The 24,325-nt window shown below is 42.7% G+C and overlaps 1 protein-coding gene across 1 annotated transcript in view; it reads right to left on the reverse strand.

Moving 5' to 3' along the window:
• Positions 1–2,105: 2,105 nt before the first annotated feature.
• Positions 2,106–24,325, reverse strand: part of ZNF235 (zinc finger protein 235) — a 39,112-nt gene continuing 16,892 nt past the window's right edge. The window contains exon 5 of the mRNA XM_045988135.1: positions 2,106–5,721. Within this exon, the coding sequence (XP_045844091.1) occupies positions 3,782–5,721 (1,940 nt within the window). The 3' untranslated portion in view covers positions 2,106–3,781. The remainder of the gene's footprint in view (positions 5,722–24,325) is intronic.

The raw sequence follows: 24,325 nt of genomic DNA on the forward strand, positions 1-24,325 counted from the left end.
TATTCACTTGTTAGTATTAGTTTGGCTCCTTTAAGTATTCTTTGTCCTTTATAGCGGTGGAGAGAGCCAAACGTTTGGGAAATGCTTAGACACAGAATTTGGAGCTTCCTTTCCCTGGCCCTCTTCCAGAGTATACTACCCACCATACTTTCCAACAGCAGTTGTATAGGCCTTGAACCCTTTTGTTGGAAAACTTAGGTTTTCCATGTATGTTTTAGCTGCCCTAAAATAGTGCAGACTGTACTTGCTTTCAGGGTAAAAGCCATAAAATGTAGGAAACTGACTTATTTTATTTCCTTCTTCTAAGTGTAGACCCATCTCCAGGATCTGCCTGCTTTTGTTCATTCTCCAGTGCCTTTGGATAGTTTGAGTATTTGGTCTAGAATTTATGCTTGTTTTCTGCTGGAGCTCTGGTGCAATAGGAACTACTTGCTCAGCACATTTAAGATACTTCTAGCGTTGGGGCGCCTGGGTGGCTCAGTGGGTTAAGCCGCTGCCTTCGGCTCAGGTCATGATATCAGGGTCCTGGGATCGAGTCCCGCATCGGGCTCTCTGCTCAACAGGGGGCCTGCTTCCCTCTCTCTCTGCCTGCCTCTCTGCCTACTTGTGATCTCTGTCAAGTAAATAAAATCTTGTACAAAAAAAAGATGCTTCTAGCGCTGTCGGATAATTCATATACGGTTACTTCCGGTTACTTGCTTGCGTCTATTTACATGGTTGACCAGTGCGCTCTGAAGCAGTGTTTTCCAGCTAGATCATGACAACTCAGGAAATGCTGCACAGATACCTTATTCTAGCAATTGATCAACCTCAGAAGTCTGAAACTTATTTAAAAAATGCTGATTGTTGGCATTATTACTGTAATAGCCTTTTCCTGAGAATCCCAGTATTCTTAAGTGAGAGATCAAAATTGGGGTTGGAGGTAGTGTCAGATGCACTTAAGTCACGTCTATCTGAACCATGTACTGTAGACGGCTTCATCTAGCGTATATTCCTAACCCAGTCTGCCCTTCTCTGCCTCTTCTACAGACTGGGCGACATGAACACTCTTGAAGTATTTCTTCCTGCGTTAGAGGTGGACATGAGAGACAGTTTGGGGCCCTGGGATGTAACGGAAGTCTGTTCTCCTTTCCAGATACACGGGGAATTAAGGAAAGAAAGAGTGAAAAGGGAGTAGGAGTAATGGGTTTTTGGTCCCTGTGAATTTTAAGAGTTATTAAAATGAGAATGAAGAGGGTATACGCTGGTCAAACAGGAGGTGGTGATTGCAATGGAATGTTTGAATCTGAGATTACAGAGGGATTTCCATTTACTTTATTTCAGTTCAATTAGATTAACACATAGTATATCATTAGTTTCAGACGAACGGTTCAGTTATTCATCAGTTGCACGTAAGGCCCAGTGCTCATTACGTCACACGGTCACACGCCTCGTTTACTTTCTCGCTGGCAAGACGCTACCTTTGGAGCCAGGGGCTGAGATGCTGTGGAAGACAAGACCACCTGAGGCAGAGTAATCAAGGAACTGAGAGGCCAGGATTTGGGCAATGGATACAATAATCTGCAAGTAGTCTGAAAAGAGTAGTGACAGGGCAGAAAGACTGGTTCTGGAGATAAAATTAAGGAGCAAGAAAAAATAAAGGGATTGGCAGGTGGCTGCGTGAAGGAATAGTGGGTAGTTTGTGCAAATTAATGGGGGGAGAGGGAGATATTCGTTTGGAAGGGAAAATGGACAAAGGATATACACCATATGTCCAAGTCTGGTCATTAGTGCAAGGAGCATGAGGGAAAACAGGAGACCATTTGGAAGAGTTAGAGTCCTTGGTGGGGGGACAACTTTCTTCATTGAACTTTCTTAATAATTATTAAGAATTTTTTCCCAGTAAACTGTCCAAGCCTCAGAGCAACTGTATCAACTGCAGAGTTGGTAAACTTTCTCCGACCCTAAAAGTCTATACCCACTAGCTCTCTTCTCATTTATATATAAAAAAAATACAGGGGTGCCTGGGTGGCTCAGTTGGTTAAGCGCCTGCCTTCGGCTCAGGTCATGATCTCAGGGTCCTGGGATCGAGCCCCGCATCGGGCTCCCAGCTTCTCCCTCTGACCTGCCCTCATGCTCTCTCTCACTGTCTCTCAAATAAATAAAGTCTTCTAAAAAATTATATAAATATATAAATTTTAAATTTGGCACATTTCAAATATTAATACCAAGAATTAAATAACCATTTACAAGCCATCCAACTTTTGTACATCTACACAATTTCCACCATGCATTAAACCTCCCCATTCCTGTGACCTGTCTACCCAAAAGAATAGTCACTAAAGATTAATTTCATGAAAAAGAGAAGTACTTATTGTATATTTCTAAGATAAATCAAAAACTAATAAACATGTCTAACCACAGATCTAAATAAAAGAAAATCAACACAAATAAAAATATTAGGGTACTTTTGGAACTAGAGTTTCATCTGAATTTAATTCCCTTCCCAATTTTTATAAATCACAAGACGGGGAGAGGAGAACCCGAAAGGGAAAGTGTTCAGTGCTAGGACTGACGGCCAGGTCAAAGGGTAATTCGGTATATACTGACCGGCTAATGTCCTCTTGACAAGAGGTGTTGAACACAGAGTGCTGCACTAATGGTAATCCATCTAAATTGTTATTTAATGAGATTTCAATAAAAACCAGTTTCTTGTTCTACCCCAGGGGAGGAGGTGCGGGGGGAGGGGGAGAAACGGGGGTAGGGTGTGACAAAATACCCTTGAAATCTACCAAAGGCGCTGCCTACAGAGGTCTGGGTGAAGGACTGTGCGTAGAGAAGGCAATCTGACCTAAGCGTGAAGGGAAATAATGAGAAGAAACCACTTGCTAACAATTCAAGTTTACTAAAAAAAACTTGTCATTAGTCTACTTTTAATACTTTTGAGAGTTACAGTGAAATCCTACCTTAATGAATTACGGTCCAAAATTTCCAAGCATATAAATTGTAGTACTGTGTTACTAGTTAAAAACCGTATTTCTCAGTCTATAAAGCACTAATGATACTCAATATTGTGCTGTACACAAGGGCTGACATACGACAAAGAACCAGGGCTGGGTGGAGGACGGGGCCGTTCCCACATTCCATCCGAATCTGCACACTGTGGCTGGCGGCATGACATGATTTTCTGTACCTGACCGTTTCCTCAAGTCAATCTCATTAAGGCTACTTGCAAGATTCCTTTTGAGTATATTATTATGAAATCCAGGCAGGGGAGTATGATTTCCCAATACTTGTCCTAATTATAGATTTTCTCCACTTTGTTCAGTAAGTGCTGGACATCGATCACGAGCCAAGCGCACATCTACACGGTAGAGATAAAGCAGTGAAAAATCATCGCTCCCGACGCGGCGGATACATTGCTGTTGCCATTCATTTTGCCCATCACGATACTTTTTGTTCAAGTTCCGCCCCTCGTCTTCATTTATAAGGCTTCTTTCCTGGGTAGACTTGGATGAATTTTGAAATTCTTTCATGTTGCATCCTGAAAATTGGGACATTCAGAATTCTCGTGTAAACACAGTGTATTTATAGGTTTTCTCTTATCTGTGAAATCTGATGTTTGTAGAGAATTTCTCTCCCAACCGAGTCCTTAAAATAGCACTGTACAGAGCTTACTGGCATATGAAGATGCCTTGAGGTTTCTGAGTTCTGAAGGAACTTTCCACAATTCCCAGCATGGATTTTCCAGCAGAGAGGAGGATGTGAACTCTAACGGAAGGCTACACCACCCCTAACGCGCCTACAGGTTTCCTCCAGTGTGGACTCTCTGGTGATACACAAGATGGGATCTCTGACTGAAGCCTTTACAGCAGACATCACATATGTATGGCCTTTCCCCGGTGTGGACCCTCTGGTGTGTGTGAAAATGCGAGGCCTGACTGAAGCCTTTACCACACTGCTGACATGTATAGGGTTTCTCTCCTGTGTGAACTCTCTGATGAGCACTGAGCCCAGCACTCCAACTAAATTCCTTCCCGCACTCCTCACATTTAAATGGTTTCTCGCCCGTGTGGATGATCTGATGGACTTGAAGATTTGACCTCTGGCTGAAGGCCTTACCACACGTGTCACATTTATACGGTTTCTCTCCGGTGTGGACTCTCTGATGGGCTTGAAGATGGGAGGCCTGACTGAATCGCTTCTGACACGCCTCACACTTGAATGGCTTCTCCCCAGTGTGGACACTCTGATGAGCTTGCAGATTTGAGGCCTGACTGAAGCCCTTCCCGCACTCCTCACATTTATACGGCTTTTCTCCCGTGTGGACCCTCTGATGGTTGTGGAGATTCAAGCTCCAGTTGAAGCGCTTCCCACACACATCACATTTGTATGGTTTTTCTCCCGTGTGGACCCTCTGGTGAGCTTGAAAATACGAACTTTGGCTGAAGCCTTTGCCACACACATTGCATCGAAACGGTTTCTCTCCTGTGTGAACCCTCTGGTGGCTCTGGAAACTGGAGGCTGAACTGAAGCCTTTCCCACACTCTCCGCACTTATACGGCTTCTCTCCGGTGTGGACCCGCTGATGGCTGTGGAGATTAAAGCTCAAACTGAAGCACTTGCCACACTCCTCGCACTTGTACGGTTTCTCCTCCGTGTGGACCCTCTGGTGGGTATGAAGATTGGAGCTACAACTGAAGCGCTTCCCGCAGTCTCCACATTTGTACGGTTTCTCTCCGGTGTGGATCCTCTCGTGGGCCTGCAGGTGCGACCTCTGAGTGAAGCCCTTCCCACACACCTCGCACTTGTAGGGTTTCTCTCCTGTGTGAACTCTGCAGTGAATATTCAGGTCAGTGCTCCGACTGAAGCCCTTCCCACAGCTCTCACAGCGGTAGGGTTTCTCTCCGGTGTGGATAGGCAGATGCGCGTAAAGATGCGAGGTCTGGTTAAAGCTCTTACCGCACTCAAGGCACGAATAGGGCTTCTCCCCTGTGTGGACCCTCTGGTGAGTCTGCAGGTTTGAGCTCTGGCTGAAACCCTTCCCACACTCGTGACACCAATAGCGTTTCTTTCCTGTGTAGACACTTTGCTGAACGGGAACAGCCACGCTGTAACCGCTGCCCTTGTCATGTGCGCCGTAAGGGGGGGGCTTCTTTCCCGAGTGCACCTGCCGGTGAAGTTCAAGACTGCGGCCATCACCGAATGCTTTCTCGCAGTCACTGCAGTGGTAGGTCTGCTGGAGAAGAGGGGACACCTTCCCACAGTCACCGTTGTGAGCTCTGTCTCTCCTGTGCACGGTGTCGTCATCGTGGCGTGAAATACAGCTGAAAATGTTAACATACGGAGCAAATAGACATAGTTGGTTTTTCATCTGAGTCTGCTTACAACTTCTCTGGTAATTCTGTGTTTCGCTGAGACAGATTTTACTCCAAGGATTCTGAACTCTCCCAGCCAGAAATTCTTGGTTTTCAAGGATCTTGGAATGATCCTCCAGAAGGTTCATGAAGCAGCTGTCCTCCACCGAGGCCTGAATGCATACCCCGGCTCCCACCTGACAGGGGGAGTCACACTGGTCGAAGAACGGAGCACTCTTTCCTTGAATATTTATCCCAGAGTCTTGGTTTTTGGTTAACTTGCTTACAACATGTCTCTTGATTTGCCAACATGAAAGCTCTCCCAGTGACAGGCACCTGATTCCTGCTTTGTGAAGAGTTTCCGCCTCATTTGGATTCCTGCCTCCTGAGAGGATAGAGAGAGACAGAATTAGGGACAGAGAGAGTGACATGAGCAAGGTGGTGAACTGAGAAGCTGCAAACCCTCATTCCCGAAAGGAAACATTAAAAAAAACTTGAGGCTGGCTGAAAAATAAAGATCTACAGCGAACAAGGGACTGTCCAGTAGGGGGAAAAAACCATATTTAAAATGGGAGGAGGGGCACCTGGATGGCTCAGTGGGTTAAAGCCTCTGCCTTCAGCTCAGGCCATGATCTCAGGATGCTGGGATCGAGCCCCATGTCTGGCTCCCTGCTCGGTGGGGAACCTGCTTCCCCCCAATCTCTGCCTGCCTCTCTGCCTACTTGTGATCTGTGTCAAGTAAATAAATAAAATCTTTTAAATAAATAAATAATGAATGAATGAAAGACTTAAATGTGAGACAGGAATCTGTCAGAATCTTAGAGAACACAGGCAGCAACCTCTGTGACCTTGGACATAGCAACTTCTTACAAGACCTGTCTCCAGAAGCAGAAGCAAAAGCAAAAATGACTACTGGGGCTTCATCAGGATAAAGCTTCTGCGCAGCAAAGCAAGCGGTCAACAAAACTAAATGGCAACCTGTCGCGTGGGAGAAGATATCTGCAAATGACCGAACTGATAAAGGGCTCGTGTCCAAAATCTAGAGGGAACTTCTCAAACTCAACACCCAAAAAACAATCCAGTTACAAAATGGGCAGAAGACGTGAACGGACATTCAACATCACTCATCAGGGAACTACAAATCAGAAATTACAGGAGATGCCACCTCACAGCTATCAGAACGGCTAAGTTTAACAACTCGGAAAACGATGGATGTTGGCAAGGATGGTGCGGAGAAAGAGGAACCCTCTTACACTCCTGATGGGAACGCAAACTGCTGCAGCCGCTCTGGAAAACCATATGGAGCTTCCCCAAAAGTAAATGATCTAATTGCACTATTAGGTATTTACCCAAAGGATGCAAAAATAGTGATTCAAAGGGGCAGGTACGTCCCAATGTTTATAGCAGTGTTATCAATAATGCCCAAATTATGGAAAGATCCCAGATGTCTATTGACTGATGAATGGATAAAGATTATATATATAATATATATAACTATATACATATGATTATATGTATGTAATATATAATTATACATAATATATGGATTTATCTATATAATACAGCTCTCAGACACAATGGAGTATTACTCAGCCATGAAAAAGAATGAGCTCTTGCCATTTGCAACAATGTGTATTATGCTAGGTGAAGTCAGAGAAAGACAAATACAGTATGATTTCACTTGTGTGTAATTTAAAAAACAAAACAGATGAACACAGGGGAAGGGAAAAAAGAGGGAGGCAAACTGTAAGAAACTCTTAACTATGGAGAATGAACTGTGGGTTGATGGAGGGAGGTGGGCAGGTGATGGGTAATTAAGGAGAGCACTTGTGATGAGCACAGGATGTTTTACGTATGTGTCGAATCACGAAACTCTATATCTGAAATCAGTATTACCTTATGCATTAACTAACCAGAATGTGAATAAATTGAAACAGAAAAAAAACAATTTAAAAAAAAACGAACATTATTCAACAATTCCACTTCTCCACTTGATCTTAGCCAAAAGGTGGAAAAGATGTCCACTTCTCAATACATACCAAAATAAAACGAAAGCAGACTATCAGGTTTTTGTACACAGATTCTACAGATATTAAAAAGGTAAGAGAAGGGGCACCTCAGTGGCTCAGTGGGTTAAGTCTCTTCCTTTGGCTCAGGTCATGATCCTGGGATCCTGGGAACGAGCCCTGCATTGGGCTCTCTGCTCAGCGGGGAGCCTGCTTCCCGCCCCCATCTCTGCTTCCCTCTCTGCCTACTTGTAATCTCTGTCAAATAAATAAATAAAATCTTTTTAAAAAAAGGTAAGAGAATATTACAAACTTTATCCAGGGATGTCTGTGTGGCTTAGTCGGTTAAGCATCTGCCTTCAGCTCAGGTCAGGATCCCAGGGTTCTGGGATCAAGTCCTGCATCAGGCTCTCTGCTCAGCAGGGGAGCCTACTTCTCCCTCTGCCTGCTGCTCCCCCTGCTTGTGCTCCGAAAAATAAAATCTTTAAAAAAAAAAAATTATGCCAGTACACTAAATGAAATGGGTAGATTTCTTGAAAGAGAAAACAAGGCTTATCCAAGAAGGTATAATCTGAACAGCCCTGTATCAATTCCTATCTTGGAACTTGGCACAAAGAAAAGTCAGATCCCAGGTGGCTTCTTGCATAAAATTGACCAAACATGTAAGGAAGAAATAATACTAATGACACACAGACTCTTCCAGAAGAGTAACAGTAACTACTTCCCAGTGTATTTTATCAGGCCAGCATTACCCTGACCCCCAAAATCAGACCCAGACATTACAAGAAAAGCCAATGACAGACCCATATCCCTCAGGGTCACCATCCCATCGCTTTGCCAACTTAATCCGATGATGTATAAAAGGGCACTAAATCATAAAGGAGTGACTGGTTCAAGAATGGTTGGTTTAACGTTCTAAAATCGGATCAAACCCTTTCCTCTGTAGATCAGGAACAAGGCATAGTCACGGGTTACAACAAACACAAGGAAAAAATTTGAAATAGTGTGAGAGCTACCAAAATGCGACACAGGAAAATGAAGCGAGCAAACGCTGTTGGAGAAATGGTGCTGCCGGACTTGATGCAGGGCTGCTACAGACCTTCAACGTGTAAACAAACAAACCACAAAGCCTGTAAAGGGAGGTTTACCTGTAATCAAAGAGCCCACAGTTACAAGTCTTGCTTTTTTTTTTCTTTTTAAAGATTTTATTTATTTATTTGACAGAGAGATCACAAGTAGGCAGAGAGGCAAGCAGAGAGAGAGAGAGGGAAGCAGGCTCCCTGCTGAGCAGAGAGCCCGATGCGGGGCTTGATCCCAGGACCCTGAGATCATGACCTGCGCCGAAGGCAGAGGCTTTAACCCACTGAGCCACCCAGGCAACCCTGGTCTCACCTGCTTTTTGAAACTTGGTGTTACTCACTTCATTTTGATAAAAACCTACATCTGTACTGGTGTTGGCTAACCAAAAGAAATCCAAAGAAGATTTTCACTTTTAAGCAAACAGGTGAAAAGCGCAAAGCGCATTTAGCGCTGGTTCTGCCATGAGCTGCTGCAGACGCAGCGGGGACCTTGAGCGGCTGACAGACGGGCCCTCGGGAGCTCCACGCGGCCTCTTGGCGCTGGAGCCGCTAGAGCTCACAGCCGCGCGGGTGCACCCCTGCTCTATCTCAGCTGACTCTGTGCCTCCACTAGCACGATGCAGCCCAGGAAACAAAAAAGCCTAAGAAAGGTCCTTTTTGGGGTCTGGGAACAGTCAAAAATTTTCCATAGAAATTACTGGAAATGGCTTCTTTATGCTGTTTTTGGTTACAAAAGATTTTTTTTTTAATTCATGCACATTTCCTATGGCTCCTGCACTGGCTGTGCATACTCATCTGGGAAGGCCCCACTTCTCTAAGCTGTTGGCAGACTCCTCCCAGTCAGGACCACGCTCTGCCTCTCACGGGTTCTGGCCATTCTTCAAGGTCCTCAGGGAAGTTTTATAACTGTCCTCCTAGAAATCTGGCACACTTCTAGTTAATCCCAAAGAGTTTTCTTTTTCGTCGTTGTTGCTGTTATAAGGTCCTTCTCATGTTACTATTTCCCCCCCATAGGAACCGTCTACTTTTGGAGAGCAGGAGACACCTGTGCATGAAAAGACGCTCAGCATCACTAAACATCAGGAAAATGTAAACCAAAACCACATGGAGATGCCCCTCATGACTAAGAGGGCATCAAACTGGTAAAATGTTGGAGCGGGTGTGGAGGAAAGGGAAGCTTGTGCGCTGCTGGTGGGACTGTGAACTGGGGCAGCCAGTACGGAAAACATGGCGAAGGTTCCTCGAAGCATTTTTCTTTAAAGATTTTGTCAGGGAGATTGTGCATGCGCACACACAAGCAGCGGCGCAGCAGGCAGAGGGAGAAGCAGGCTCCCCGCTGAACAGGGAGCCCCGCTGAACAGGGAGCCTGAGATCGAGTCTCTACGACTCGATCTCAGGATCCTGGGATCATGATCTGAGCCAAAGGCAGACGCTTAATGACTGAGCCACCCAGGAACCCCTAATAAAAATATTTTTAAAAATACTCCAGAGGGAAATCAGAGGGGGAGACAAACCATGAGAGACTGTGGACTCTGAGAAACAAACAGGGTTTTAGAGAGGGGGGTGGGGGGATGGGTGAGCCTGGTGGTGGGCATTAAGGAGGGCACGTATTGCGTGGAGCACTGGGTGTGGTGCATGAATAATGAATCAGACTGAGCCACCCAGGCGCCCCTCCTCAAAGTGTTTGAAACTAGTGCAGGACCCAGCAGTCCACTTTCTATCTGAAGGAAACAAAATCCACATGTGGGAGGAAGCTCCGCGCCACGGTCACTGGAGCAGCACTCACAGCGCTAACGCACGGGAACAAGAGTCCGTCAACGGATGAAGGCATGAACTGTGTGTGTGTGTGTGGGCGGGGGGGTAACATGCAGCCATAAGGAAGCATGAAATCTTGCCACTATGACCACATACATTCACCTCAAGGGCATTGTGTTAAGTGATAAAAGACAAATGCTGCATGATCTCTCTCATAGGTAGAAAAAAAACTCAAGGAAAGTTGTGGTTACCAAGTATGGAGGAAATGGATGAAAGGGATCAAAATGTTCCTACTTCCAGTTATAAGTTAAGTACTGAGGTTGTAATGTAATATAATGATTAACACAGTTAATACTGCAACATGGCATATTTGAAGATTGCTAAGAATGTATATCCTAGAAGTTCTCATCACAAGGGGAAAGAAAAGATTTTTTATGCTCTTTTATAGTTCTCCCCTTTTTAATTTTTTTTTTTTTAAAAACCTATATAAGGAAATGGATTTTAACTAAGCTTACTATGGGAGGGGGTCCTGGGTGGCTCAGTGGGTTAAACCTCTGCCTTCGGCTCAGGTCATGGTCTCAGGGTCCTGGGATCGAGCCCCGCATCAGGCTTTCCTGGGCAGGGAGCCTGCTTCCTCCTCTCTGCCTACCTGTGATCTCTGTCTGTCAAATAAATAATCTTTTTTAAAAAAATCCAATACTTGTTTATAATAAAAACTCTCAGCAAATTAGGAATATAGAAGAAATTACTCAATTGGATAATGGACATCTGTAAAACTCATAGCTAACATCTTAATGGTGAGGAACACAAAGCCTTCCTGCTAAAATCAGGAAAAAGGATGTCCTATCTTAGCACTCCTTTTCAACATTGTACTGTAAGTCCCAGCTAATGCAAGAAAAGGAAGTAAAAAGGGCACAGACTGCAAAGGAAGAAATAAAACTCATTAGTGGTAGATGATGTGACTGTCAAGAATCAACCAAAGAACTCTTGGAACTAATAAACAATTACAGTGAAGATGTAGGACACAAAATATAGGAAAGTATATTGCTCTCATATACACAAGCAATGACCAAGTGGAATTTGAAATTAAAATCCCATTATCATTTACATTAGCACACTCAAGTGAAATATGTAGGTATGAATCTAACAAGATCTAGATGAGAAAAACTGTAAAGCGTATGAACAAAATTCAGGTCAATGGAAAAATATTCTATGTTTAGTCTAGAAAAATATTCTATAAAAAGACTCAATACTGTCAAGATGTCTTGGGCATCTGGTTGGCTCAGCCTGTTAAGCGCCTTCCGCCCAGGTCATGACCCCAGGGTCTAGAGATCAAGCCCTGCATCCGGCTCCCTGCTCAGCGGGAAGCCAGCTTCTCCCACTCCCACTCCCCCTGCTTGTGTTCCCTCTCTCGCTGTGTCTCTCTCTGTCAAACAAATAAATAAAATCTTTAAGAAAAAGTACTGTCAAGATGTCAGTCCTTTGCAATCCCAATCAAAATCCTACCAAGATAGTTGACGGATATTGACAAATGGATTTAAATGTTTGTATGGAAACACAGAAGATCCAGAAGAAACCAGCACAATGTTGAACAAAGCTGGAGGACTGACATTAACCAACTCCAAGTTTACTATCTAAAGTTGCGGCATCCAAGACATGTAGTATTAGCCAAAGAACAGATGAAAAGACCAGTGGACTAGAATTAAGAACTGAGAAACAGGCCCAAGCAAACATAATCAACTGATCTTTGCCAAGGGAATAAAGGCGATACAATGAAGCGAAGATAGTCTTTTTGACAAATGCTGCGGGAACTGGACATTCACATGCAAAAAAACCCCAAAAAAACTACACATAGAGCTTAAACTTTTCACGAACACTAAATATATATGCATAAATATCTATACACCTTAATGTAAACACAAAACTACAAACTCCTTAAATTTCTGCTCTGTGAAAGCCACTGTCAGGAGAATAAGATGAGCCACAGACAGGGAGAAAATATTTGTAAAAAATATGTGGTAAAAGAATGTTAACCAACATACATACAACTCTTCAAAGCCAACAATAAGAAAGCAACCCCTTGAAAATATAGGCAAAAGGGTGCCTGGGTGGTTCAGTGGGTAAAGCCTCTGCCTTCGGCTCAGGTCATGATCTCAGGGTCCTGGGATCGAGCCCTGCATCGGGCTCTCTGCTCAGCAGGGAGCCTGCTTCCCCCTCTCTCTGCCTGCCTCACTGCTTACCTATGATCTCTGTCAAATAAATAAATAAAATCTTAAAAAAAAATAAAATATAGGCAAAAGATCTGAACAGACACATCATTGAAGAAAATAAACAGATAGGAAACAGGCCCATGAATAGATGTTTTACTCTCTCTCTGTCAAATAAAATCTTTTTTGTTGTTTTTTGGGTTTTTGTCAAATAAAATCTTAAAAAAAAAAAAAGATGTTTGACATCATATGTCCTTAGTGAACTACAAATTAAAATGAAACACCACTACGCCTGTTAGAAAAGCCAAAATTCCAATGACAATACCATTGCTGGGGAGGCTGTGAGGCTACAGGAACTCTCAATTCACTGCTGCCGAAAATGCAAAATGATACAGCCACTTCGCCAGTTTCTTATAGAACTACAAAAGGAAATTGCCCAAATGAGTTGAAAACTTGTGTCCACACAAAACTCATCACGCAGAACTTTATAGCAGCTCCGAAGCAACCCGCTGAATGAACAAACCGGTCCTTCGGGACGACGGACTCTACCATCCAGTGCTCAGAAGAGAAGACTTCTCGAGTCTTGAAAGGACTGAGAGTTACTAAGTGAAAGAGGCGAATCTGGAACAGCTAAAAGCTCAGAGTCCACCTGTCTGATCCCGGGAAAGGCGCACCTGTGCAGACGAACGGCTCGCTGGTTGCGCACAGAGCCCAGGCCGGACGGTGCTGTGAGGGCGGCTACGTACCATTATAAATCGGAACAAAAACACAAAACGCACAAGGCCACGAGCGAACGTGGGCGCAAACTACAGACACTGGGTGACAACGACGTATCCGTGCAGGTTCACCAGTTACAACACACATACCACCCTAGTATCAGATGTTGACAGAAGACTCTCTGTGTGTGTGTGTGTGTGTGTGTGTGTGTGTGTGTGTGTATGTGTGTATGATCTGTGGGAACGCTCCATCTTCTCACGTTCGCACTGAACCTAAAAGTGGCGTGAAAAATAAGATCTGTTTAAAAATGTCTGTAGACACACACACACACACACACACACCAGGGAAAACAATGAATGAAAGGTAACCTATATGTCCACCACATGATCCAACCGCTCCATTCCTTACTCCTACCCAAGAAAACGGAGGCCTATGGCAATACACCCAGGGATATAAGAACATTCGGAATCTTCATCTGTAAGAGCCCAAAGCCGGAAACAAACATCCACTAACAGGTGAGTGAATAAACCACGGTATCTCACACCAGAACACTACTTAGAAATAAAAAGGAATGAACCGCTGACCGATACGACAACGCGGGTGCTTCTCAGCTTATACTGAGTTATGAGGCAACTGGAAAAAAATATTGTATGATTCCATTTATAAAAAAATTTTTTTTAATTCAAAGTAATGGAGAGGGGCAGGAAGTAGATGAGCGGCTGCCTGGGGACGGTGTGGCATAAGAAGGGGAGCGAGGGAGAGATTACAAATGGGAATGAGAATTTTGTACAACTTTTAAAGACTTGTTCTGCTTTAGAGTGCTTCCCAAATTAACTCCCTTCCATATCAGACAGGAAAAAGCCAAAACTGTGGAGGGCCAGGGAGTAGGAAACTTAGGGCAGAAATTCTGGAAGCCAGAGAGCCACAGGACTAAGATTAATCTGAATGTGAGTTTCTCCCAAATCCCTGACTGACCATTAATGGCACAGGGTAAAACCGTGAGTTTGATTTTCTCTCTTTTTGAAAATTATTATTTTATTTGACACAGAGAAAGAGATCACAAGTAGGCAGAGAGAGGGGAGAAGCAGGCTCCCCGCTGAGCAGAGAGCCCAATGCGGGGCTCGATCCCAGGACCCTGAGATCATGACCTGAGCCAAAGGCAGAGGCTTTAACCCACTGAGCCACCCAGGCGCCCCGATTCTCTTCTGACTCAATGCATTACTTTACTTACACACAGTGTAAGGGGTCGGAGGTCAGAACTCAAGGCTGGAAATACCCACTGGAAATTGCAGGGAGAAAAATCAAAGGTAAGGGAACCCCAAAGGGTCAGTCCCTAACTAGGACTACAAACTGCCCACGTCTCTGGCAGGTCTCTCAACCATGCGGATGTAGCAAAGACCCCAAGAGCAGGGACTGAAAAAGCAGCAGCCACAAGTCAATACAGACGTGAGAGCAAAAGACTGAGCAATGTTCAATATGCCCAAAATATTACAGGAAAGAACGGACAGATAAGCAAAACCAGAAGACCAAAACAAAAGCCTGACGGTAAATGTAAACATGCCAACATTAACAGCTACACCGTGTGTGGATCCACTATCTAAAATCAGAAGGCAGATGTGGGAAGATCACTTAAGAAGAACCAACTAGGGGCGCCTGAGTGGCTCAGTGGGTTAAAGCCTCTGCCTTTGGCTCAGGTCATGATCTCAGGGTTCTGGGATCGAGCCCCACATCGGGCTCTCTGTTCCGTGGGGAGCCTGCTTCCTCCTCTCTCTCTGCCTGCCTCTCTGCCTAGTTGTGATTTCTCTCTGTCAAATAAATATTTAAAAAAAAAAAAAAAAGAAGAGCCAACTATATGTTGTCAACAAAAGACCTATTCTAAATACTAATAATAATTAGAAAAAGACATACAAATACATTCTGCCAAGTTTAAGAAAACTTAAGTGGCCAAACTAGTATCAGACAAAAAGTGACTACAAAATAGAACACTAGTAAAGACAGACAGCTGTCATGAAAGGGTCAGTTGGGCAAAATGGAACAATTACAAATGCCTACGAGTCCAACGAAGCCAACGAAATACATAAAGTAAAATCAGAAACTGAGCAATGGACAAAATCACAGAGATTTTAACACACTTCTTGGTTGCCGAAAAAATTAGACCGTAAAAAGAAAAAAAAATGAATGAAACAATACAAGATGTGATCCCCTAAAATTAACCATTTTAACGGAAACGAAACCACCTCACACCAGTTAGAAAGGCAAAGTCAGCAAACGACGGATGCTGGCGAGGACGTGGAGAAAGGGTAATCTTCCTACACTGTTGGTGGGAAGGCAAGCTCGTGCAGCCACTCTGGAGAAATGAAATACACTACTGGGTATTTACTCCAAAGACAGAGATGTAGTTAAAGGGGGACCTGCACCCCAATGTTCACAGCAGCAATGTCCACAGTAGCCAGACTGTGGAAGGAGCCGAGATACCCTTCAACAGACAAATGGATATAGAAGATGTGGTCCAGACACACAATGGAGTATCCCTCAGCCGTCAGAAAGGATGAATACGCAGCATTTGCATCGACATGGATGGAACTGGAGGGGATTATGCTGAGTGAAATAAGTCAAGCAGAAAAAGAATTATCCTACGGTTTCCACTCATATGTGGAACTTAAGGAATAGCTCAGAGGATCATAGGGGAAGGGAGGGAAAACTGAATGGGAAGAAACCAGAGAGGGAGACAAACCATGAGAGACTCTGGCCTCTGGGAAACACACTGAGGGTTACAGAAGGGAGGGGAGCAGGGGGATTAGGTAACCGGGTGACGGGTTTTTAGGGGGGTCATGACAAAGGAGGCACGATTATAAAATGGGGAAAAGACAGTCTCTTGAATAACTGGTGCTGGGAAAACCGGACCACTTTCTCAGCCCATTGACAAACATACACTCAAAGTGGATTAAAGGCCGAAGTGTGAGACCGGAAACCATAAAAAGCCTAGAGAAGAGCACAGGCAGTAACCTGACATCGGCCTCAGCAACATTTTTCTAGATCTATCTCCTCAGGCAAAGGAAACAGAAGCACAAATAAACTACGGGGACTACAGCAAAATAAAAAGCTTTTGTCCAGCAAAGGAAACCATCAATAAAGTAAAAAGGCAACATGATACCTTGGATAGGGGGTTAATATCCAAAATACATAAAGAACTTCTATAACTCAACACCAAAAAACTAAATAACCCAGTTAAAAAATGGGAAGAAACCTGAGCATTTTTCCAAAGAAGACCTAAAGATGGCCAAAATAGGGGCGCCTGGGTGGCTCAGTGGGTTAGGGCCTCTGCCTTCGGCTCAGGTCATGATCTCAGAGTCCTGGGATTGAGCCCCGCATCGGGCTCTCCACTCAGCAGGGAGCCTGCTTCCCTTCCTCTCTCTCTCTGCCTGCCTCTCTGCCTACTTGTGATCTCTGTCAAATAAATAAAGTCTTAAAAAAAAAAAAAAAAAAGATGGCCAAAAGACCCATGAAAAGATGCCTACCACCACTCCTCAGGAAAATGCAAATCAAAACCACAATGATATACCACCTCACCTCTGTCAGAGTGCCTAGAATCAGAAAGATAAGAAATAATAAGTTTGGGTGAGGGTGTGGAGAAAAAGGAAACCTTGTGTATTGTTTGTGGGAATGTAAATTTTTGCAACCACCATGGAAAACAGTAGGAAGGTTCCTCAAAAAATTAGAAATAGAATACCACATCAACTAGTAATTGCACTGGTGGATATTTACCAAAAGAAAATGAAACACTAATTCAAAAGGATATATGCAGGGGCACCTGGGTGGCTCAGTGGGTTAAAGCCTCTGCCTTCGGCTCAGGTCATGATCTCAGGGTCCTGGGATCGAGCCCCGCATCGGGCTCTCTGCTCAGCGGGGAGCCTGCTTCTCCCTCTCTCTCTGCCTGCCTCTCTGCCTACTTGTGATCTCTGTCTGTCAAATAAATAAAAAAAAAAAAAAAAAAAAAAAAAAGGAAACGAGAGTAAAAAATCAAATAGATAGAAACAATAGGGAAAATCTGACTTCAGGCACGAAAGACAGAATTTTACTATAGATCTTAGAGGCACTAAAATAAGGAGATCTATTCAACAACTTAGATTTTTTTAAAAAAAGGTACCAATACCATGAAACATACAAATTACCAAATCTGTTGCAAGAAAAGAAAAAAATCTAAATAGTTCAGGAATTTAATTCACAAAAAACATTCTCACAAAAAGACCAGATGACTTCACTAGTGGATTCCACTTAGCACTCAGGCAAGAAGCAATACCAGTCCTACACAAATCCTTTCAGGAAAGGAAGAAGGTATACTTGAAAGATATTACGTAAGGACAGTCGTTGCCTTGATACCAGAACCCGACAATGACATCAAGGCCCAAGAAAACGACAAATCAAAATCCCTCAACATAGCTGCAAAAATCCTTAACAGAGAACACATCTTATTTGTTTCTAGAAATGTGATAAAAAGAATACTAGTACATCACTTGGAGTGAGTGAAGTTAATCCCAGTGTTAAAAACAAGACAATAGGCCCCCAAAGGAGTTGCTTATGCTACCAAGTCCCGGGCTACCAAGCCAAGACTTACTCACAATTCTGGCTCACCCAGAAACGGAATCTTAAACCAATTGATCAGGAATTCCGATCCGCTCTAGTTAGAAGTACGGCTCCACTCTAGGTACCCCCGCTGTCCCCTTAAAGGAAACTAACCCCACAATAACCTACATGTTTAGCTTCTTTTGTTTGGTTGGTTGGGGTTCTTCTGCCTCATCTAACTTCCTGGTTCCTTTTCTCTTCTGCCTATAAAAGTCTTTCATTTTATATAGTTGCTCAGGGAGATATTTCTATCTGCTAGAGTGAATGCTGCCTGATTCGTGAATCAGCCAATTCAATTCACGAATAAAGCCAATAAGATCTTTAAAAATGCAGTCACTTTCTATGAGGCCAATATTACCCTGATCCCCAAACCAGGCAAAGACCCCATCAAAAAGGAGAATTTCAGACTAATATCCCTGATGAATATGATGCCAAGATTCTCAACAAGATCCTAGCAAACAGGATCCAACAGCACATTAAAAAGATTATCCACCATGACCAGGTGGGATTCATCCCTGGGATGCAAGGGTGGTTCAACATTTGCAAATCAAGCAATGTGATAGAACAAAACAGTAAGAGGAGAGAAGAAGCACAAGGTTCTCTCAATTGATGCAGAAAAGCATTTTAGTGATACAGCATCATTCCTGATTAAAACTCTTCAAAGTAGAGGGACAGAGGGAACATTCCTCAACTTCATAAAATCTATCTATAAAAAACCCACAGCGAATATCACTCTCAATGGGGAAAAGCTGACGGCCTTCCCTTTGAGATCAGGAACACGACAAGGATGTCCACTCTCGCCACTCTTGTTCAACATAGTACTAGAAGTCCTAGCAACAGCAATCAGACAACAAAAATAAAAGTATTCAAATTGGCAAAGAAGAAGTCAAACTCTCTTTTCACAGATGACATGATACTTATATGGAAAATCCAAAAGACTCCAACCCCAAACACTAGAACTCATACAGCAATTCAGTAATGTGGCAGGATACAAAATCAATGTACAGAAATCAGTTGCTTCCTTGTACACTAACAAAGAAAATATATAAAGGGAAATTAGAGAATCGATTCTATTTACACCAAGAATCACAAGATACCTGGGAATAAACCTAACCAAAGAGTTAAAGGATCTGTACTCAAGGAACTACAGAACACTCATGAAAGAAATTGAGTAAGACACAAAAGACGGAAAAGAATTCTGTGCTCATGGATTGGAAGAATAAACATTGTTAAAATGTCTATAGTGCCTAGAGCAATCTATACTTTCTATACCATCCCAATCAAAATTCTACGGGCATTTTTCAAACTGCTGAAACAAACAATCCTAAAATTTGTATGGAACCAGGAGAGACCCCAAATTGCTAAGGAAATGTTGAAAAAGAAAAACAAAACTGGGAGCATCATGTTGCCTGATTTCAAGCTCTACTACAAGGCTGTGATCACCAAGACAGCATGGTACTGGCATAAAAACAGACACATAGACCAGTGGAACAGAGTAGAGAGCCCAGATATGGACCCTCAGCTCTATGGTCAAATAATCTTCGACAAAGCAGGAAAAAATATCCAGGGGGAGAAAAGGACAGTCTCTTCAATAAATGCTGCTAGGAAAATTGGACAGCTCTGTGTAGAAGAATGAAACTTGACCACTCTCTTACACCGTACACAAAGATAAACTCGAAATGGATGAGAGACCCAATGTGAGACAGGAATCCATCAAAATCCTAGAGAAGAACATAGGCAGTAACTTCTTTGACATCAGCCACAGTAACTTCTTTCAAGACAGGTCTCCAAAGGTAAAGGAAACAAAAGTGAAAATGAACTTCTGGGACTTCATCAAGATCAAAATCTTCTGCACAGCAAACAGTCAACAGAATGAAGAGGCAACCCACGGAATGGGAGAAGGTTTTTGCAAATGACACTACAGACAAAGGGCTGATATCCAAGATCTATAAAGAACTCCTCAAACTCAACACTCAAAAAACAGAATCATGTCAAAAATGGGCAGAAGACATGAACAGACACTTCTCCAAAGAAGACATACAAATGGCTATCAGACACATAAAAAATGTTCATCATCATTAGCTATCAGTGAGATTCAAGTCAAGACCACATTGAGATACCAGCTTACACCAGAGAGAATGGCCAAAATCAACAAGACAGCAAACAACAAGTGTTGGAGAGGCTGTGGAGAAAGGGGAACCCTCTTACACTGTTGGTGGGAATGCAAGTTGGTGCAGCCATTTTAGAAAACAGTGCAGAGGTTCCTCAAAAAATTAAAAATAGAGCTACCCTATGACCCTGCAATTCACTACTGAGTATTTACCCAAAGATACAGATGTAGTGAAAAGAAGGGCCATCTGTGCCCCAATGTTCATAGCAGCAATAGCCACAGTTGCCAAATTGTGGAAAGAGCCAAGATGCCCTTCAACAGACGAATAGATAAAGAAGACACGGTCCATACATACAATGGAGTATTATGTCTCCATCATAAAAGATGAATACCCAACTTCTATATCAACATGGATGTTACTGGAGGAGATTATGCTGAGTGAAATAAGTCAAGCAGAGAAAATCAATTATCATATGGTTTCATTTACCTGTGTAGCATAAGGAATAACACGGAGGATATTAGGGGAAGAAAAGGAAAACTGAATTGGGGTAAATCGGAGGGGGAAACGAAGTATGAGAAACTGTGGACTCCGAGAAACTGAGGGTTTTAGAACGGAGGAAGGTGGGGAGATGGTGAGCCTGGTGGCGGGTCTTAAGGAGGGCACAGATTGCATGGAGCACTGGGTGTGGTGCATAAACAATGAATTTTGGAACACTGGAAAAATAAAGTTTAAATTTAAAAAAAAATTAAAAATAAATAAATGTAGGCAGCGTAATTGTTTTTTAAGAGAAGGAATGCAAGGTTGTTTAGCATTGAAATCACCAATGCATTTTACCATTTTCACAGCAAAAAAAGAAAATCTTATGATCATCTCAGTAGACTAAGCACTTTACAAAATATGTATATACATAACCTAATCCCCATTCATGATAAAAATGCTGAAACTAAGGACAGACGGGAACTCAACCCAGTAAGAAAACCTACAGCTCACACCATTATCAGTGGTGAAAGACTGAATGCTGTCCACATGCATTCAGGGAAACAAACAAGCCATCAAAAAAACCCCAAAGGTGTTCACATTGGAAAGAAAAGAATAAAGAATATACATTTGTACATCATGATTTTCTACAGAGAAAATCTTTAGGAATGTACAAAAAAGTATAAAAATGCTTCTAGAATATACCAATATGGGAAGACTGCAGACTACAAGGCTGAGGTAAAAAACTGATTGTATTCCTATGTTGTAAAAACAACTGAAAAATGAACTAATTCTACTTGTATAGTGTCAAAAAATAAACTTCTGAAAAATTAAGGATTTATAAAAGCTACTCAATGAACACTATAAAATGTGATATTGTGATTTATGATAAATATGTATTTTGGTCGCCAGTTCCCAGCCCACATCGCAAAACCCTTGGAATTTCCTAGGACAAAAGAACAACGGGAGTATCTTTGTTTTAATATTTGGTCTCTTGTTCTCAGTTCCTAAAACCCTCCCACAGCCATAAAGGGGACATGGGTCCTGAACTTCCTAAAACAAACCTTTTTTAACCACATCTGAGTTTAGGTTAATGAGGTGACTTCTAGCAATCCCCCGAGGATGGCAGGCCGGGTGCCATGAGAGCCATGAACTTTCAGTCCCACCTCCCGACCTCTGAGAAAGGGAGAGGGGCAGAAGGCTGAATCAATCACTAATAGCCAATGACCAAATTGATCAGGCCTAAGTAATGAAGCCTCCACACAGACCGGAAAGGAAGGGGGTTGGGGAACTCTAAGGTCAGTGGACACGTGGAGATGCAGGGAGACGCATGAGCACAGAGAGAGCCTGGAAGCCCCAGGCCCTTCCCACATACTTTGCCCTCTGGGTCTCTTCTGGGTTATGTCCTTTTATAATAAACTGACAACCTAGTAAGTAGACTCTATCTCTGAGTTCTGTGAGCCCCTCGAGCAAAATAACTGAGCCCAAGGTGGAGGTTGCAGGGACCTCTGAAGCATTGTGAACTACTTGGACTTGTGACTGGCCGCTGAAAGAGGGTGAAGGGGGAGGGGTAGGAATCTTGTAGGACCGAGCCCTTAGCCTGTAGGACTGGATGCTGTATCCAGACAGATGGTGTCGGAATTGAGTTCAAATGTATGATACCCAGCTGGTCTCCTAATTGCTTAGTATGGCAATAACCCCCACATATTAGAACTGGTGTCAGAAGTATAGAAGTGAGGGGAGCCTGTGTGGCTCAGTCGGCTAAGGGTCCTCTGACTCCTTGATTTCAGCTCAGGTCATGATCTCAGGGTCTTGGGATTAAGGCCTGCGTCTGTGCTCAGAGGAGGGTCTGCCTGAGCATTCTCTCTCCTGTCCCCACCCCTTCTTGTCCCCTGCTTGCTCACTCTCTAAAATAAATCTTTAAAAAAATTATAGAATTGAAATGTGTCACTACAAAAAAAATCAACTAAACACAAACAAATGTGATAATGAAAGAGGGGCAAAAAAGCTTTAAGACACAGGTGTTGTATGCAGTTGATAAATTGTTGAACTCTGTATGAGAGACCAATGATGTGTTATATGTTGGCCAACTGAATTTACTGGGTGACGTGACGAGCACTGGATGTTATACGCAACTAATAATTACTGAACACTACATCCTGAAACTAATGATATGTTGGCTAATTGAGTTTAAAAAAAAAGAACTTAGGGCGCCTGGGTGGCTCAGTGGGTTAAAGTCTCGGCCTTCGGCTCAGGTCATGATCCCAGGGTCCTGGGATTGGGCCCCACATTGGGCTCTCTGCTCGGCACGGGGCCTGCTCCCCCGCCCCCACCTGCCTCTCTGCCTACTTGTGATCTCTCTGTCAAATAAATAAATAAAATCTTAAAAAAAATTTTTTTTAAATACGAAGAACTTAAATAAAAAAGATGTATGTGAAACAAATATAGAATAACAAAAATCTCTCTCTCGATCTCAAATCTTTTAACAAAAAAGATCATAAGTTCTAGGGATGTAATGTATGACATGATAACTAGTTAACAATACTGCATTATATGTTTAAAAATTTCTAAAGAGTAGATCTTAAAAGTTCTCACAAGGAAAAGAATCAACTATACAAGGTCATGGATGTTAACAACTTATTATAGTAATTATTCTGTAATATATACAAATATCAAATCATTATGTTGTACAACTTGGGACAAGGTTTTTGTCCATTTCACCTCAATAAAACTGGAAAAAATAAATATCTCAAATAACAATAAAACTTTACATCATAAGGGACTAGAAAAAGAACAAACTGGGGTGCCTGGGTAGCTCAATCAGTTGAGCATATGACTTGATTTCAACTCAGTTCATGATCTCAAGGCTGTGGGACAGAGCCCACATCAGGCTCTGCACTAGGCATGGAGTCTGCTTGAGATTCTCTTCCTCTCCCTCTGCTCTTCCCCCCTGCTTGTGTTCACTCTCTCTAACAAAGAAAGAAAGAAAGAAAGAACTAAATCCAAAGCTAGCAGGAGAAAATAATGAGCAGAGATAAATCAAATACACAACAGAAAAACAATAGAGAAAAAAATCAATGAGAAGCAACAGCTGCTTCTTCAAAAGAACAACAACATAGACAAAAATTTAGCTAGAGTGGCTAAGAGAGAAGACTCAGATTACTAACATTAGAAATGAAAGTGGGGACATTACTACTGACCATAAAGAAACAAAAGATTATAAGACAGCACTATGAATATTTTAATGCCAACAAATTGGATAACCTAGATAAAATGGACAAATTCACAGAAACACGAAGAAACAGAAAACCTAAATAGACCTGTAACTATTCAGAAGATTGAATTAGTGATCAAAAACTTCCCAACAAAGAAAAGCAGGGACCAGATGGTTTCACTGGTGAATTCTATCAATCATTTAAAGAAGAATATCAATTCTTGGGGTGTCTGGGCGGCTCAGTTGGTGAAGCATCTGCCTTCAGCTGGGGCTGTGATCTCAGGGGCCTGGGGCTGGGCCCCACGTCAGGTTCTCTGCTCCGTGGTGAGTCTGCTTCTCCTGTTCCCTCTATGATCTGTCTCGCTCTTACTCTCTCTCAAATAAATAAATAAATAAAAATCTTTAAAAAAACAAAAAAACAAAAAAGAATGTCAATCCTTGTTTGACTTTTCCAAAAAATGGAAGAGGATGGAACACTTCCTACTTATTCTGTGAGGCCAGTATTGCCTGACACTAAAGCCAGACAGAGACACAGTAAGAAAGGAAACTACAAATATCCCTATGACCACCGATCTAAAAATACTAGCAAACCAAATTCAGTAGTATATTAAAAGGATACTACAACACAGCCAAGTGGGATTTATTCCTGAAATGCAAGGATGGTTCAACACACCAAAAAATCAATGTGATATGCCACATTAACAGAACAAAGGGAAAAAAGTCATATAATCATCTCAGTTAATGTAGAAAAAGCAAATGACAAAACTCCCAATGCTTTCCTGATAAAAGCATTCAACAAA

The sequence above is a fragment of the Meles meles genome, chromosome 19 (genome assembly GCF_922984935.1).
Source record: "Meles meles chromosome 19, mMelMel3.1 paternal haplotype, whole genome shotgun sequence".
Taxonomy (NCBI): Eukaryota; Metazoa; Chordata; class Mammalia; order Carnivora; family Mustelidae; genus Meles; species Meles meles.